The sequence below is a fragment of the Paramisgurnus dabryanus genome, chromosome 7 (genome assembly GCF_030506205.2).
Source record: "Paramisgurnus dabryanus chromosome 7, PD_genome_1.1, whole genome shotgun sequence".
Classification (NCBI taxonomy): Eukaryota; Metazoa; Chordata; class Actinopteri; order Cypriniformes; family Cobitidae; genus Paramisgurnus; species Paramisgurnus dabryanus.
In genome coordinates, this window is record NC_133343.1 from 23,266,389 (window position 1) to 23,282,554 (window position 16,166).

Consider the following 16,166-nt stretch of genomic DNA (forward strand, 5'->3'; position numbering starts at 1 on the left):
ATTGGTTTATTGCACGTTACGCCCAAAACACACCCATTACTCATTAGGAAAATATTTACAACCCCTTTCGACCCTGCGCTCAGCGCACAAACCATTTTTCCCGTCATTAAATTAGCAAAAGTGGCAACGGACACGCCCATTTAGACGGTGCGTCGTGCGCTTTAGACAATGCGCTTTAGACGATGCGCTTAGATCGTTAAAATAGGGCCCATAGTGTGAAAACTATGGAATTTTGAGTAATTCAATATATTTGCGTGGTTTATGGTTAAAAAACATTATTTTACACATAACGTACATTTTTGTTGCTCCTCTATGCCCTGCCTCAACGAAACGCGCAGTACTATAAGGTGTGGTGTGCTCAGATTGGACTGCTATTCAGTGCATTGTGATTGGCCTGAATGCCTCTAGCGTTAGCGTCCGCTTTGCATGTACAGCATTACCACCTTGGGTGTGCATTATTTTTGAAATATTCAACGGCCCATCTTCAATTACTCCTTACATATCACAGTGAAAATGTAAACTCATATGATCACAATTCACGTCCCTTTAGATAAAAGAAAGTTCAATGATTGTTGTTCAATACTGGGCAGTGTAAAAAGCCCCCCCTATAGTTTCTATGTAAGCTATATATATATAAGATAATTACCCAAAACTACAGTATTTGCAGGACAAACACTGGAAATCAGAACCATAAATGTTCTTCTGGTCCAAGTACATGGGCACAGAGAAAGTAATATCCTGCTGGCTGCTTTAAAGTCTGGTGTAAATAGCACTCCTCGGGCAGGATTTTCTAAAATTGAGTGCTGGGGCAAAATCCTAGCTACACTCTACAAGGATAGAAGGGCTGAACTCAACTCATCATAAATTACCCAGAGAAACTGCCATTACTTGAAATGACATTTTGGCTTTGGGCACCATCTAACATTTCAGGCCTGAAGGCTCTTGAGAGTACAACCATTCCCCAAAATCTCATCTCCAAACCCTTTTCACATGTACAGCTTGATCCAAAAAGACAATCCAAAGAAATAGTCTGATTATGTGCCTTTAGCTTAAGTATAAGTCTGTGATGTCCAGCTCTTTGGGGGGTATGTCTAATTTAAGAAGTACATTTACTTTTTTCTGCTGCATCTGGGAGATGCACGTACCTTATAACTAAAGGGAGGGATTTTTGGGCAGAAACTTGGCTATTTGCCTGGCGGCCACAGGCCAATAAAGATCAGAAGTGCACAGTAGCTGCACATCTCTATATTTGATATATGAAACTCCCACAGAGCATTGGATGTGCTTGTGTCTTCCTGACTGTGGTTATGAGGCAGGCTGACACTGGGTAAAGTTCAGCATAGTTGATGAGAAGGACTTGATACCCCTTCTATTAGTTATTCAGTGGCTGTTGTGTGCAGAAACCCACTAAAGCTCTGTGCAGTCTCTCATAAAAATGAGATGCAGCCACTTGAATAAACCTAGAAAGTCCTATGGGCAACCAAAATGGCCAATTAAAAGCCATAAATTAGAAATTCTTTATGAGAAAATACATGGCAAATTCCAGTAAATAAGAAGGTGGGGTAAAACAGAGATTTACAATCTAATAAACTTAAGGTAGAAAAATAAACACAATTTTTTTTCAACTTGGCATAAAAAGTAAACACAAATAGCAAAAATTTCCCTCCGAACATGTTATTTGATTGACAATTTTAATGCACAATGTGATAGGTCCCAACTTTAAATATTTAATCATCCTGCATGGTGCGAGCTTGACAGTTTACTTGATATGTAATTTGTCAACCAATGATACCTCGCTTAAGGCAGCATGTCTGCATATGATCTACATGCACGAGTTTTATTTAATCACATGAAAAAAATTATCCTGAGAGTTTTAAAGACCTAAAGGCACAAATCTCGCTTTTTATTACACTTACTAACAGTCAAACTTTGATCCCCTACTAACTACCCTTACATAAGAAAAACAAATCACAATAATTAAATGAATAAATCTTATTCCCCAAACTAGGTGCTGGAATGGCATTACGAATAAATAAATACATACTCCCCAAACCATTTTTCTAAAGATTAACAGTGATTTCTAATTCAATCCCTGGACTCTGGTGTGTGTTTCATATGAATTACTAAAAGTGGAGCACCATCAGATTTTGTTATTGGAGTTTATTTATTTTCCTCTTACAGGGATCAAATAAATCAGCATTCAGGATCAAATAAATCAGCATTCAGGGTCAAATAAATCAGCATGACCTCTATGCGTTTTCTTATATGTGTCTAACTAATCAATTTCACAAATGAATCCCAAACTCAATTCAGGTGAAGGTGCTCTGTAAAGCATCAAGCTTGCAGTGTCAGCAACTGTTAAAGAAGAGGTGTGGCCTAATAAGTCTTCATTTCATACAATGTAATGCTTTGAGTGTTTCTGTTGTAAGACGCAATGCACATAGCAGTGGGTCACTTTATGCATCAGACCAAAAAGAAGTGCTCTGGTCCACTAGCTTAACAGACAGCAGGCTAACACAAAAAAACCCTCTTGTACCCATCATAAAAACAGCTCCTACACAACCTGTCTATTTCTGCTTCAAAAGACTGCGGAAGAAAAGAGTGTCCCTGTTCAATGATGTACAACAATTCAAGATGAACTGCTCACGTGGAGTATAAGAAATCTCAGAAGACATCTGTCCAATGTGTCAAAATTTAAATCTGGACTCAATCAATAAAAATCATTTAATACATAAAGAGAAAAACTATTCTGCATTGCCAAAATATCAACCATATATAACTATATCACAAATCATTAAAGGGGAAATTTTTAAAATGTAAAATAAATCTTTGCTGTCCCCAAAGTACATATTTAAAGTTCTAGCTCAAAATACCATTTAGATGATTTATTATAGCATTTTAAAATTGCCACTTTACAGGTGTGAGCAAAAATGTGCGTGTCCTTTTAAATGCAAATGAGCTGATATCTGCACTAAATGGCAGTGCTGTGGTTGGATAGTGCAGATTAAGGGGCGGCATTATCCATTCTCACATCACAAGAGAAGCCAAATTTCTTTTCACATGCTTGGGTTGATCTTTTTTTACATTTTCTAGGTTGATAAATGCACTGGGGACCCAATTAAAGCATTTAAACAAGGAAAAACTCAGATTTCCATGAAATATATCCCCTTAAAAGGAAAATGCTACCCAAATATATATTTTTTATTACTAGTCTATTTTTAATTAGTATTCCTTGTTAGTTTTAATATTTCACTGAGCCATATACCAACTTGCAGCAACGGCCTTTTTAAAGCAAGCTGTTTAACCTCCTAGGACACGAGTTTTGGTTTTTAGATTTCTACCAGTTATTTTGGGGTTATTAACTGATAAATAAAATAACCAAATATTTTTCTAAGAACATGAAGCAGTGTAATTGTCCATGTTTGTGTACAACAGATTCCAGTTACACAGAATTAAGTATTATGGTGCAAACATCAAAAAATTGTGAAGTCAATATATGTAGACATCCAGGTCTTAGGAGGTTAAGGATGCATTATTATCAAATCTTGGAAATGTGGATGTTTCTAAAACCCGAAATATTTTGCTATCACAGGCAGTAGAAGGTCATCATAGCACATCCAAATTCAATGTTTTACTTTTCTACTAAGATGAATGGTTAACATATTTATGTGGTTCTGCATTTGTTGGAAAAAATGGCACCCAATGGTTTTAAATTTTTTATATTAACCATTTATTTTACTAAACATTTGCACTGTAGTCATTCAATATTTGCACTATGAAAAATATGCATTGTATTTATTACATTTTTGCACTATAAGTCTGAAGCATAACATACTGCCTTGCATATTTGTCTGAAAGCAGTACCTATATGTACTGTATGTAGCGCTATCTAAATACAACAACATCTCAAATCATTGACTGTATGGACAAAGAGACAGTCGGCCTTCAGTGTCAGACACATTCTGTAACTCGATAGGGCTGTGACGGTGGCAGTTTTTTACCACCACAATGGTAATGCCCCAATATCACCGTAGTGGTTATAGAATGTGTGTGTGTGTGTGTGGGCGCGTATGCATGCATGTGCATGTGTGTGTTGCGCATTTGTATATAGGCCTGTACATAATGCATACATATATTTTGAAATATAAAAATGTAAACAAGGATCAGATATTCATTTCTTAATGAACGTGCATGTTAATTAAATATGTTAGAGCTGATCTGGACGTAAAATAATATGCTGAACGTATGCTGCTTTTAAATGAACATTTAACATTGAATAAAAGTTCTTCTTTTGCCAGATTATGCTACAATTTCTTAATAGTATAGCACAAGCTTTACTCACTTTACTCACTTCTCAAACATGCAGGCACACACATACAATACATACGTTGCATGTTTATTACATTCCCTGCGATTTATCTTCGTTCTATAACCACGTCGCTAAAATGCTCGCATGGTGCTGCAGCATCAAAGTTGTGCAGGGGTTCATGACACCATCACAGCCCTATTACTCTGTGTGCATTTCTCACTTCTTTCTAAGTTATAGTGAAATACAGAGATTTCAATTTGGGTCAAAAACTATTTGAAACAAAATGAAACAAGGACATGGTACGGTACCTTTGAGGCTTGCACAAATGCTTTCTGCGCAGCACCTGGCACAGCGCAAAAGAGTTTCTGACTGGCTTATAAATCATGGAACAATCATCTGACACAACCCAAACATTTCTGACATTGTAATTTCCTGAGGAGACGAGTGTCTTATCAGTCTCCGACATAATTCCAGCCTCATCACCTCAGACACCGATGCACCAAACCCACAATATTAAGCCTGAGCGGAAAGATAAACAGCCTTCGGCGAGGTAAAGCACATAAGTTGTGTGTTTACCATATTAAAGAAAGGGACTTACATTCAATATGCCAAATTCTGATCATGCTATTTTTGGTGGACTGGACACAAATCCGAAGTCCAGTTCTTTCAGAATCTGTTATCGTTTTAATACTTGTCATTTGTCAAATCTATTGGGGGCAAAATATCCACAGTATATATATGCATCCAAATTGAGCAATTTTACATGATGAAAGCCAAAGCTGATGTGTAGGTGGGTTGCCAAGGAATCATTACAAAAATCTGATGTTGTCTCCTAAAAATACAACTCTAATTGTTTGAGGCCCTGGCTATTAAATTAAAATCTGTCTGTATCTGTACATAACCAACATTATAAAACTGTTAATAATAATCTATAGAAGTTTAATAAATACACATACAGATTTACCACTTTACAGGTGTCTTTAACTTCTGTACTACATGAGGAAAAACATTCAATGGATTGTATATATTGTGTACATACAGTACTTTCATTATATTTAGGGCTGGGACGGGTTTAGAGATTGGGTCAAAATGCAGATACTTTAAATGTAAGTACTTCTTAACAACACTGTTACATTGTATATATTTTTGGTAACAGTTTACAATAAGGTTCATTAGTTAACATTAGTTAATGTATTAACTAACATGAACAAAAAACCATGAGCAATACATTTATTACAGTATTTATTAATCTTTGTTAATGTTAGTTAATAGAAATAAAGCTTTTAATTGTTTGTTCATATTAGTTAACAGTGCATTAACTAACATTAATAAGATTTTAATAAAGTATTAGTAATTGTTTTTGAAATTAACATTAACAAAGATTAATAAATGCTGTATAATAAAGGGCCGTTCACATTATAACAATAACTATAACAAAGCACTTGCCTTTAATGGCATTAATTAATATTGGATTTACACAGCGGTAACCAGCAGATGTATTCAACACACTGCGTTTCACATAACTCTAAACTGAATCTAATAGTTTGTGTAATAATATCTTACCTTTTGGAGTAGTCAGTGTAGGAGGAAAAAATGCATTACAGTGAATTTTACAGCAACTGCATCATCGCTGGATACCTATAAGGTAATTTTATGAGCTCCATTGCCATTTCAAGTGCGCGTGCACTTGAAGTTCAAATAGATTTGATTGGTTGTCAATGGTTTATTGTTTATCAGGTGTGAAAAAAAAAAATCGTCCAGAAAGTGACCCCACGATATCGTTCAATGCATGTTTATCGTTATACAGTAGTTGTGACGTGAACTCCGCTATTCTCTTTAATATAAAACGATTTTCAAAACTATATTTTTTAAAGTTATAGTTATAATGTCAACGGCCCTTAAGTGCAGTTCATTATAAGTTCATTTTAACTAATGTAGTTAACTAAAGTTAACTAATGAACCATATTGTAAAGTGTTACCATATTTTCTTAAGTTTAGTTAAAAACACCTACAGTACAATAAAGTGGGACCAATAATATGCACCATAAGTCTTAATAAAGTTTTAGGTCTCGTTCACTAAGCATGCGTACACACATATTTGTTGTGCGTACGGATGTTTTCACGGACTAATCGTGATTCAACAAAAACTTTCGAATTAAAATGTCTTCTAAATGTACACACACAATAATCACGTACACTATAATCAAATACTAGGCTATAATTATAATGTTTATGATAATGTCGATATATAAAATGTACATTATTATATTTGATATTATAATATTTTTGTATTATATATTATACATGATCTATATTGTTATTATTATATCCATAATATTATTACAGCTTACTTATTTTTTCTACACATATAAAAAGATGCACGTAATGACAAATCTTCCCGCTTACCTTCTTCACTTTTTAAATCTCTATATGAAAGCGTCTGTTAATGTCTTATGTAAACGTCATGTAAATGTAATGAGAAGTCCAAACGTCAATCACTTGATCTCCTGTCTGTTTTATTGTAGATACAGATGCTTGTCTCTGTCGCATTAATTATATGGCATATTTTTTAACGCATCCAATACTTTTGTAACGTTATTTCGGTCGGTGAACAGCACTGGCTTCGACCAGCGACAGCAAAACCTCCCAAATAAAAAATGCAAAGCAAACAACAACTTTAACGATAATAAATATGATCATGGATTTCTTTTTGAGCTCTTTTGCTTCTATGAAAACTGCTCTAAAATTGTCTGTGGACTAGCGTTGCGCTGCGGAAAACCCTTATATGGAGCTGGTTTGGTTGTGTTTTATGCAAATTACCAACCTTGTGCATGCGGCCGCTCATGTAGAACACTCCAAATTCACTAACGTAGGAACAAGTATAAGAACAAACTCACATGCATATGTTGTGAATTAGGCAGAAAGTTTTCGTGAGAAGTTCAAGTGTGCATATAAATACGAAAAACTTACGCAATTATTAGTGAATGAGACCCATTCTCTTGACATTTATTGTATAGGATTGTAATACAGTTGTATTTAGAAACCGACTTTTGTAAGATTTCCAGCATGCTAATAAAACAATGCAATGTCAGTGCAATAAAACCCTTTCAGTGATGTTGTTTCTCAATTCATCTCCCTTTAAATCACAGCTGTGTCCTGCCCAATTACAATCCACTTACTCTATCATCAACCTAAATCAACCCATTATCGACCTATATGCCAGTACCTAATGACATCTGGGTTTCATTGGACAAAGTTTTACGTTTATTTGCCTTTTCATTTTCTTCCAAACACTAAGCTGTCATTAGCACATAACCAATTTCTAAAAGAATGTCTCTGCAAGTTGGGTTCACAGTATCATTACATAACTCTTTGCTGCACGGCGGCTCAAAGATTGTGCTAATGGATTTATAACCAAATCTGAACCCCAGGCTGAACGTAATACACCCCTAATCTGCAATACAATAAAAACGTGCTTAATAACCTTCCCTTGATTACTAAAGTTAATTGGGAAAAGCAGCGCAGAGGACGCACGTTTAAAAACTCTTATGCAGTGAATACGTAAACAAAGCTATGTTTTCAGAGCTTAAATGCTGTAATGGTTAAATATTGAGTAATTAAATGTATCAGCTCCAGGTGATACCTTTTTGTCCTTGGTTAAATCTTCCTCTTTCTTGGCGGCATCCAGGTCGGTGACCCCACGACTGAACTCGTCCATTGTGCTGTCGGGGAGGGGCAGTTCCTCTGCATCAATGTCCGTTTCCTCTGCGGTTGGCTTTTCGGCCCCTGTCAGTTCCCGCCCTGCAGATAGAAACAACTTGCTAAATGAAAATTACACAGTCAGAGTGGATCGAACTTTCGTTGATATAGAGCCAGTTATGTAACAAAATTGAACCAGAACCACAACAAGGTGTGTGTTCTGGATGAATTGCCCTGCAGCAGGCCTTTGGCATGCTCACACAGGTAAGCAGGAACCCTAGGCATATTCCTTCTAGTGTTTTTTAAAAGTAGAAATGTCCCAAGTTATTAGAAATGTGACCTTAGTTGCACACTGTCGATAAACTTTAAGTGTCTAAAGGACCACTCGTACATGTACTGTACATGAACCTCTTGGTTACTACCAATCTTTTGAAAAAAAAAAGGTCATACTCAAATTAAAATAGATACAGTTCATAAAGCCTTTGCTCTAAAAACACAAGTTTGGTGTAATTTGAAAGCAGATAATTGAATGTTTATTGGAAAGAAATAATTATTTTTTACTGATACTAAAATAAATAGTTATAAAGGGCTTAAAAATGCATTTGATATACAGTACTGTTCAAAAGTCTTAGGCCACCACCACCAGCTTTGTTGTTTTAGCAAAGTTTTAATGCTCATCCAAATTTATTTTTTATAAATAATTGACACTTCAGCTTATACTTTTATACTGTTTTAATACTACATATACATTTCCTTTATTTTTTGGTTGTATTCTAATAAAGAGGCTGAGAAATAATTATATATGATCACTATAAAATTGCAAAAACAACAAATCTTATGGTAGCATGGTGGCCTAAGAAGCTTGCACAGTACTGTATATTTTTGACAATTTAATTAAAATTAATCTAGAAGTGCGCTGCAGCTAAAGCCACAGGTCAGACCATGTTCTGTTTCATATCTGAAAATAATGCCTTCTGATTTATATTAAATGTTTTTTAAAACCATGTCACGTAAATTTATTTAGAGAAAACAGCTATTATTTGTTTCATTGAACAACAAAAATGAGAAAATATTGTTTAAATCCTTTCCAACAGATCTGTAAAGTTTTTATTTTTTTTGGATCTGACAACAATTTCTTTAAAATCCCTTATTCTAAAAAAGGGATGTTTCCTTTTTTTGCAGAGTTAAAAAATTTATGTGCATCTAGAATCTTACACCATACAATTTGCTAATGTTATATGTCAAAAAAAAACCTTATCCAGCTGGCTAACATAAACAAGTTTGTCAAAATTGTGACAATAACATGTTGCTGTTCCTAGTGTCTAATGATCTGTTTTGCAGTGTAGACCATGTTGTTTTCAGCAAAAGTTGAACTGTCATGAAGTTGCATCACTGAATATTCTCAAGACATTATTGTAAAATATGCATACAAGTTTTTGATAATGACGCCTTGTTGTCTTCTCTGTGTAAACTACTTTAACGTGATGTCATTAGCAATAGCACATTAGCATGTGTGAATTCAGTGTATAGACGGTTTCATTGGAACACTTGTGCGAACTCTCTGCTCCTCACCACAGTGCTTCTAAGGTGCTGTTTGCAAATGACTCCGCCCAAGTAGCAGTGCATGCCTTCTGAGAATATGAAGAGTTTGGTTCCAAAATGTGATAAACCCCAATGAGTTACTGCCAAATCAATACTGTTTCAGGTCAGTATTTAAAAGTAAACTCCTAATTTCACGCAAAATCCAATATCCGCTGTGTTATTCTGTCAACGTTTTTCCCAAAACGCAATAAACGCAACGCCCCTTTTCTGCAGAATGCAAAAATCCGCTCAACAAATCCATTCCACGCATTTTAAACAACAATGGCGTCACGGAATACACACGGAATCCTAGTTTTCCTCATCTTGTACTTCGTGATCAACAAACAAACAAAAACTAAATAATAATTTGATGGCATTGATAAACCTGTGATGGGAAAGAAATGTGAGCCATCAACATCTCATAATTTACGTGAGAGGCACTCAGGAGATGGAAAAATGCAGCTGTTGCTTGTTCTCATAAGGCAGCATCAAGCTTCTGTCATGCTAACACGTTGACCCCTAGGGGATCTTATGAAAAACTTTCCATTAATTTACGCCAAGCCTACAAAAATCGAGCAGGACCAAAACATTTTAAAGCTGATCGCTGTTCTTAATATGACAAAGTAAGTGTTTTTATTAATGCCATTAATGTTTGTTTTTTTAATCAGTGTATACCACTAAATGACTATAACATGGCAAAAATAAATGCATTATGGATTTGAATTTTTTATGTTTTAATAAACTAAAGATGCTATGTGAAAGTTTGAAACAGAAAATAGTGGTTTTCATCTTGTCACTTTCTTGGTATAGAAAACACACTTTTACCAAAATTAGTCAAAATGGATTTATTGCGTTTTGGAACCAAACTCTACATATAGTTCCCAGTATGTATACAATTAAAAGATGGCTGTGTCTCATATGACTGTGTTATTTGGACACGCTGTGACTATACAAATCAGAACATATAAATAGGAAAATTTTGTCACTTATTGGCAGCAGTATGGTAGCTTGAGCCATTTACTTCCAGTCTTTGTGCTTTGAGCTGGCTAGCGATGGGTGCGTCAGACAGTTACGGGATGCATGGAGATGAAAAGGGTATGTAAGGACTTATATAACTCTGGGGGATACTGTGAATAAGCAAAAGTCCCAATAAGTCGGCGTGTTCCTTTAACATTTTATACATTATTTTTAAACTGTAACGTTTGCTCAGTTTAGTAATTGATACCCTTCAGCTATGATTTGAACTAAGGTAATTTACTTGTTATTTATCTTGCTTATAATAGAAATAATCTGCTCTAAAGGGACCAGCAACTGTTTGCTTATGTTGCTAATGTTAAAATACTGCTCTAAATGCCATGTACTGGCTTAGCACACTTTAAACAGTGGATTTAGTTGTCTTCACAACTTTTTTGTTGTTTGTTTGTTTGTTTGTTTTTGACAGCATTGTTGTGTGTTATTATAAATGCAAATAAATAACTTTTCAGTTTTTCACTACATCATTGTTGGGTAAGAATAGCCTAAACATTTAAATGAATGGCCCAAGCCAACAGAAAGCAATGTTTGGAACACTGAAGTGCAGAGACTGAAGCAACAAAGCTTAATGTTTTGCTGTTTGTGAATATCACATATTTGTGAGATACAAAGCTTCTTTCTAGCATATGCATAGATGCCTGTATCATTTCAATTCAGAGGGATATTAAACACATCTTTCATATCCACCAAGTATGTACACAAATAAAGGTATTTATGTGAACTGTTTATCCCTTGAGGAGCTACTGATATGAATCCAGACACATGACATTACTGATTTAGATCAAGACACATTTTTTAACCACTGTACAGCAGATCTGTATTTCTCGAAACATTAGCTGACATGTAATGCCAAGCAGTGACATTCGCATGCTATACCTGACCTATGACTATTTTAAACAACATCTTTCTTCTGACTCTTGCATTATTTTTATGCATGCAATTTTTATGTCCTCATATCAGTTGAGTTGGACTACGGTAGATTAAATATTTATACTGCAAAAACATTTAGGCCAACCATCAAAAACAATCATAAAGTGGTTTAAAAGCGTGAAGTGACACAAATAGCTCTCTAAGATTTTATAAAATAGACATGCTATTTGTAAACTACTCAAATATTTCCCAGTGAGAAATGCCTCAAATATAATCTACCTGATCCAATAAATACCCAAATCTCCACCTTTATGTAAATATTTATTTTATAACCGGTTGACTAGCCCTACTGTCACTAATTTGGAAAGCTTATCTTTGGAAAGCAATTTGACCCAGATCACAAACACCTGTATGCACAGTACTGAATTACAGGAAGTAAAAACAGGAAGTTCCACTTCATTACTGTAAAATACATGTAACAGGACACTGTCCTTCTGTGAAAGTCTAAGTGAAGGTTTGTCAGTGATAAGTCACTTACAATCTCTCTGCACCAACATTGGGCATGTAATGAAGCTTTTGGGTTAGTTAGTCCCATCCATGCGACACAGCAGTGATATCCTGCATGGATTAGAAGCAATGCGTGGGCAACAGGGACTCATCTGCATTTAAAAGCAAATCCTATCCAGAGGGAACTTAAAGAGTGTAGGAGGAAGATCAGGCTAAACCACGTGGCCTGTGCACTGTGAGATCTGGCCCAAAGACGGTAGCGATCAAGGGCGTTGTTCCACGCCGCCCAAAGACCCGGCATACAAAGACTTCAACTAACTCTTTGTGGTGAATTGAAGGAAATCGCCTCTAACAACTCCACTGATCTATCCTTCAATAAATCAAAACGCAGTGACATGACTTATCTATAATTTCATCTCAACAACATGAGGGGCACACAGAGATGACCAATAACATTATATAGAGAGAGGACTTTGTTTCTGTACCTGGTACTTCGGAGTCTGTGCAGGTCTTGTCACCATCACCATCCTCCTGGCCATCTGCGTTTTGCTGGGTGTGCTGGAGGCTAAGTTTGTGGCAAACCTCAAAAGCCTGACCCACCGTTCGGACTATCCGCATAGCTTGGCTCTAAATAGAAATATAAGAAATACAGCTCATATGTAACACACACACAAAAAAAAAACATTTTGATAAATGATGGGAACCGCACAATTGACGGCACCCACAGACTTCCATAGTAGGATAAACAAATACTATGGAAGTCAATGGGTACTGTCAACTGTGTGTTACCATAATTTATAAAAAATTATATTTTTGTGTTTAACAGAATAAATAAACTAATAAATAAAGAATTTTCATTGTTGGGTGAACTATTTCTTTAAAAGAGCCATGTCATGAAAATCTGACTTTTTCCATGTTTAAGTGCTATGATTGGGTCCCCAGTGCTTTTATCAACCTAGAAAATGTGAAAAAGATCAACCCAGCAACTTAGTTTTGGTAAACCATTCTCTACAAGCACATGAAAAAATAGGTGGTTGAAATTTGGCTCTCCTTATGATGTCATAAGGAGCTCTTATTATAATAATACCACCCCTTAATCCAACCACAGCACTGCCATTTAGTGCAGAGAAAAGCACAATTGAGTTTTAATTGCAACAAACCACCATCATTGTGATCAGTGTTTGAACTTCATCAGCTCATTTGCATTTTAAAGGACACACCCAAAACGGCACATTTTTGCACACACCTACAAAGTGGCAATTTTAACATGCTATAATAAATTATTTATATGGTATTTTGAGCTAAAACTTCACATATGTGCTCTGGGGACACCAAAGATTTATTTGAATTCTTAAAAAAAGTCTTGTGCCATGGCCCCTTTAAAGACAACTGTAAAAAAATGATTCCTGCCTGTAGTTTTAACCATTTTGGCTGTCTGCTTTTGTTGCACCTCAAATATCTTTGGCCTAGTTTTATGATTTTACACTTCAGAATTGACTTAGCACATCAGTATTGCATTTCAAGACCAGCCCTACATCACTAAATCCCCTAAATCGGGAACACTTCAGGAACAAATCCTGTTAAGGTTGTTAGTATGGTAGGTTCAAAAGCAAACCCCGTATTATCAGCACACTGCAGATATATTCACTTCATTGTGGCATTTAGCTCAGAATGTCAGGTGAGGACCACAGATAATATGTCAGAACCACAGAGGAGGTTTAATGGCTCTGGGTGTCTAGAGGTATTGAGGCTGTTAAACATCACCTTGCCACTTTTTTGCACAATTACTTCACTGCAGTGTTTTTGGATGGTTTGCAAGGTTGCATATCAATCTGTGTGGCACTTTAGGGGGTTTTAATTAAACAACTCATTATGGCTTAAAGCCAGAAAAACACGGAGCACAAACAAGGTAAAAAATGTTGTTGGAAGTTTATTGGGGTCGTCATCTAGTCGGAACACTAAAGCAAAGGAAATCAAAGATGTTATTTACAGCAAAAATTTAAAAAACAAAGATGTTTTTTTAATATAACTCACGCCTGTTCTGTAATGAACCATGACTGTATTTGATCATCTTCCCACTCTTTTAATTTCGAAAGATATTTTAGCAAGATAATGCAGAATACAGAGAGGCTTCCAAAGACGTGGAAGACAAAAGGCTTTTTGATATAAAACTAGGAATTTCAGAGTCTGAGACTTTATTACAGTGTGAATTTGTTTACAGACAATGTAAATGCTCTAAAATTTAAAAGTTAAACTGTCAATTAAGAGAAAACGCTTCCCTGCCAATGATGAGTTTTTCCGACAATCCATATTTCCGCTTTGATTGTGATCGGCTTACGTGGGCTTTTGAAGGCAATTATGCACGGGTATGTGTAAATGAACACTTTTCTGTCGAGAGGTTGAAATGTCCGTTTATGAAAATAGCCGCCAACGTGTAAACGTTGCCTCAGGTTCATATTGATAAGGTAGTAAAGACGATATTTTCTCCCCTAACTATTGCTTTTAGGAGCTGATCTTCCAAACATGGTAAGGAGCGTCACATTTCCGTTTAAACACTTGAGGTAGTCCGCCAATCAAATGCACTGTTTAGCTGGCCAATAGGATCACACTGCGCTTTCTCAAAACAATGAGCTTGGTACAAATCGATGCGTTACAGAAAGGCAGGGCATAGAGGAGTAACAATAATGTACAGATGTATATGAACACAATAAATTACACAAAATAATGTTCTTTATAGCAAAGGAATATTGACCATTTAATGAATAATATGAACAGAAACAAAATAAATCAAACTTTATCTGGTAGTATTTTTCATCTAACATTAATGGAACATATTTTTAAACCCACTGACAGTCACTGCAGGGTTTGGAGTTGTGACCATTCATTATGTCTTTCAATGTCAACGACAATCAATGCACATTAAAAACAGCATCCACCCATGAGGTCTACCTACTAAACAAGACTGTTCGACAAAAACAGCAAATGCCACAAAATAATGTGAAGAAAAATGTAACCAGGTTTTCAATGCTTTCAAACTAAAAAAGAAAGAGACGCAGCGCAGGGACCTCTTGTTACAATACAAAACTGAATTTTGGATTTAAAGCCTCACCTATAATAACAACAAGTCAAGTGTGCACCATATTAATGTATTTATATACTTAGTTATAAAGCTTACATTGCAATGTCATTTTAATAAGATTAAACAGATTACATTTTCATTTTACTTTATTATTTTAGTTCAGGAGAGACAATGAAACATTTAACTTTAAATTCTCATCTTCAGCTTTGAAAAAAGCTCATTTTTAGCTAATCTTCCTTTTTGCTCCAACGAAAATTAGTTTAAAATGAAAAAATAATTGGCAGATCTCCTGCTGTACCGTCCCGGCCTCCCAGCGTTAACCCAATTAAATATTTTGACGGATCTTTGTGAAAATAAATCAATGACATCATTATGTCGAATAAAAGGTTTCGGAGGCTGTAGACAGGGAAAGGAAAAATGATCGGTACAGATGTATTGCAGTTTATTGAGGGCACACTTGAGCAATTGTGCCGGAGCTGTACAATTACTCTGAGCAGATCTGAATGGCTCTGTCTGTAATGAACAGAGATGCCAGGGAAAAAATGGGCCAAGTGGTGCTTTTAACTCAAATGAAAAACTTCTTTTCAAGAATCTGCGCTGGAGAAAAGAATTCTTCTTGCCTGATTGCCATTCTCCTCGTTCACACTTCTTCTGTATAGCCAATAGCTACTGCAGAAACCTCTAATTGATCTTGATGAGAGGAACATGGATAACATCCAGTCCATGTGTTAGACTATCATAATTATTACTTTCTTCTGTGCTACTTAGCTTTGCATTTGCCACTCATTTACTTTGCACAGTGCTAAATTGCTTAATGTAAACCCAGCTGAAGTACAGGATATGAGCCAAAAGAACACAGTATAAAACATAAAAGTGTGTTTGAAGACTACTGTAAAGTCTTAGTCAGCATGCAAGTGGTTGTTATGTCTCAGACATGAAACACCTTGCTTAACATTTTACAAAACAGTGAAAAATTAAGCTTATTTAAGTTTAGGTCTTAAAGGAATATTCCATTTTCTTAAAAGAAAAATCCAGATAATTTACTCACCACCATGTCATCCAAAATGTTGATGTCTTTCTTTGATCAGT

The 16,166-nt window shown here is 35.6% G+C and overlaps 1 protein-coding gene across 1 annotated transcript in view; it reads right to left on the bottom strand.

The window, feature by feature from the left end:
- The window catches only part of nos1apa (nitric oxide synthase 1 (neuronal) adaptor protein a), a 139,924-nt gene that overhangs the window by 49,953 nt on the left and 73,805 nt on the right, over window positions 1–16,166 (bottom strand). Inside the window, exons 6-7 of the mRNA XM_065272582.2 lie at window positions 12,484–12,625; window positions 7,953–8,110 (exon numbers count right to left, since the gene is read on the bottom strand). Of these exons, the coding sequence (XP_065128654.1) occupies window positions 7,953–8,110; window positions 12,484–12,625 (300 nt within the window). The remainder of the gene's footprint in view (window positions 1–7,952; window positions 8,111–12,483; window positions 12,626–16,166) is intronic.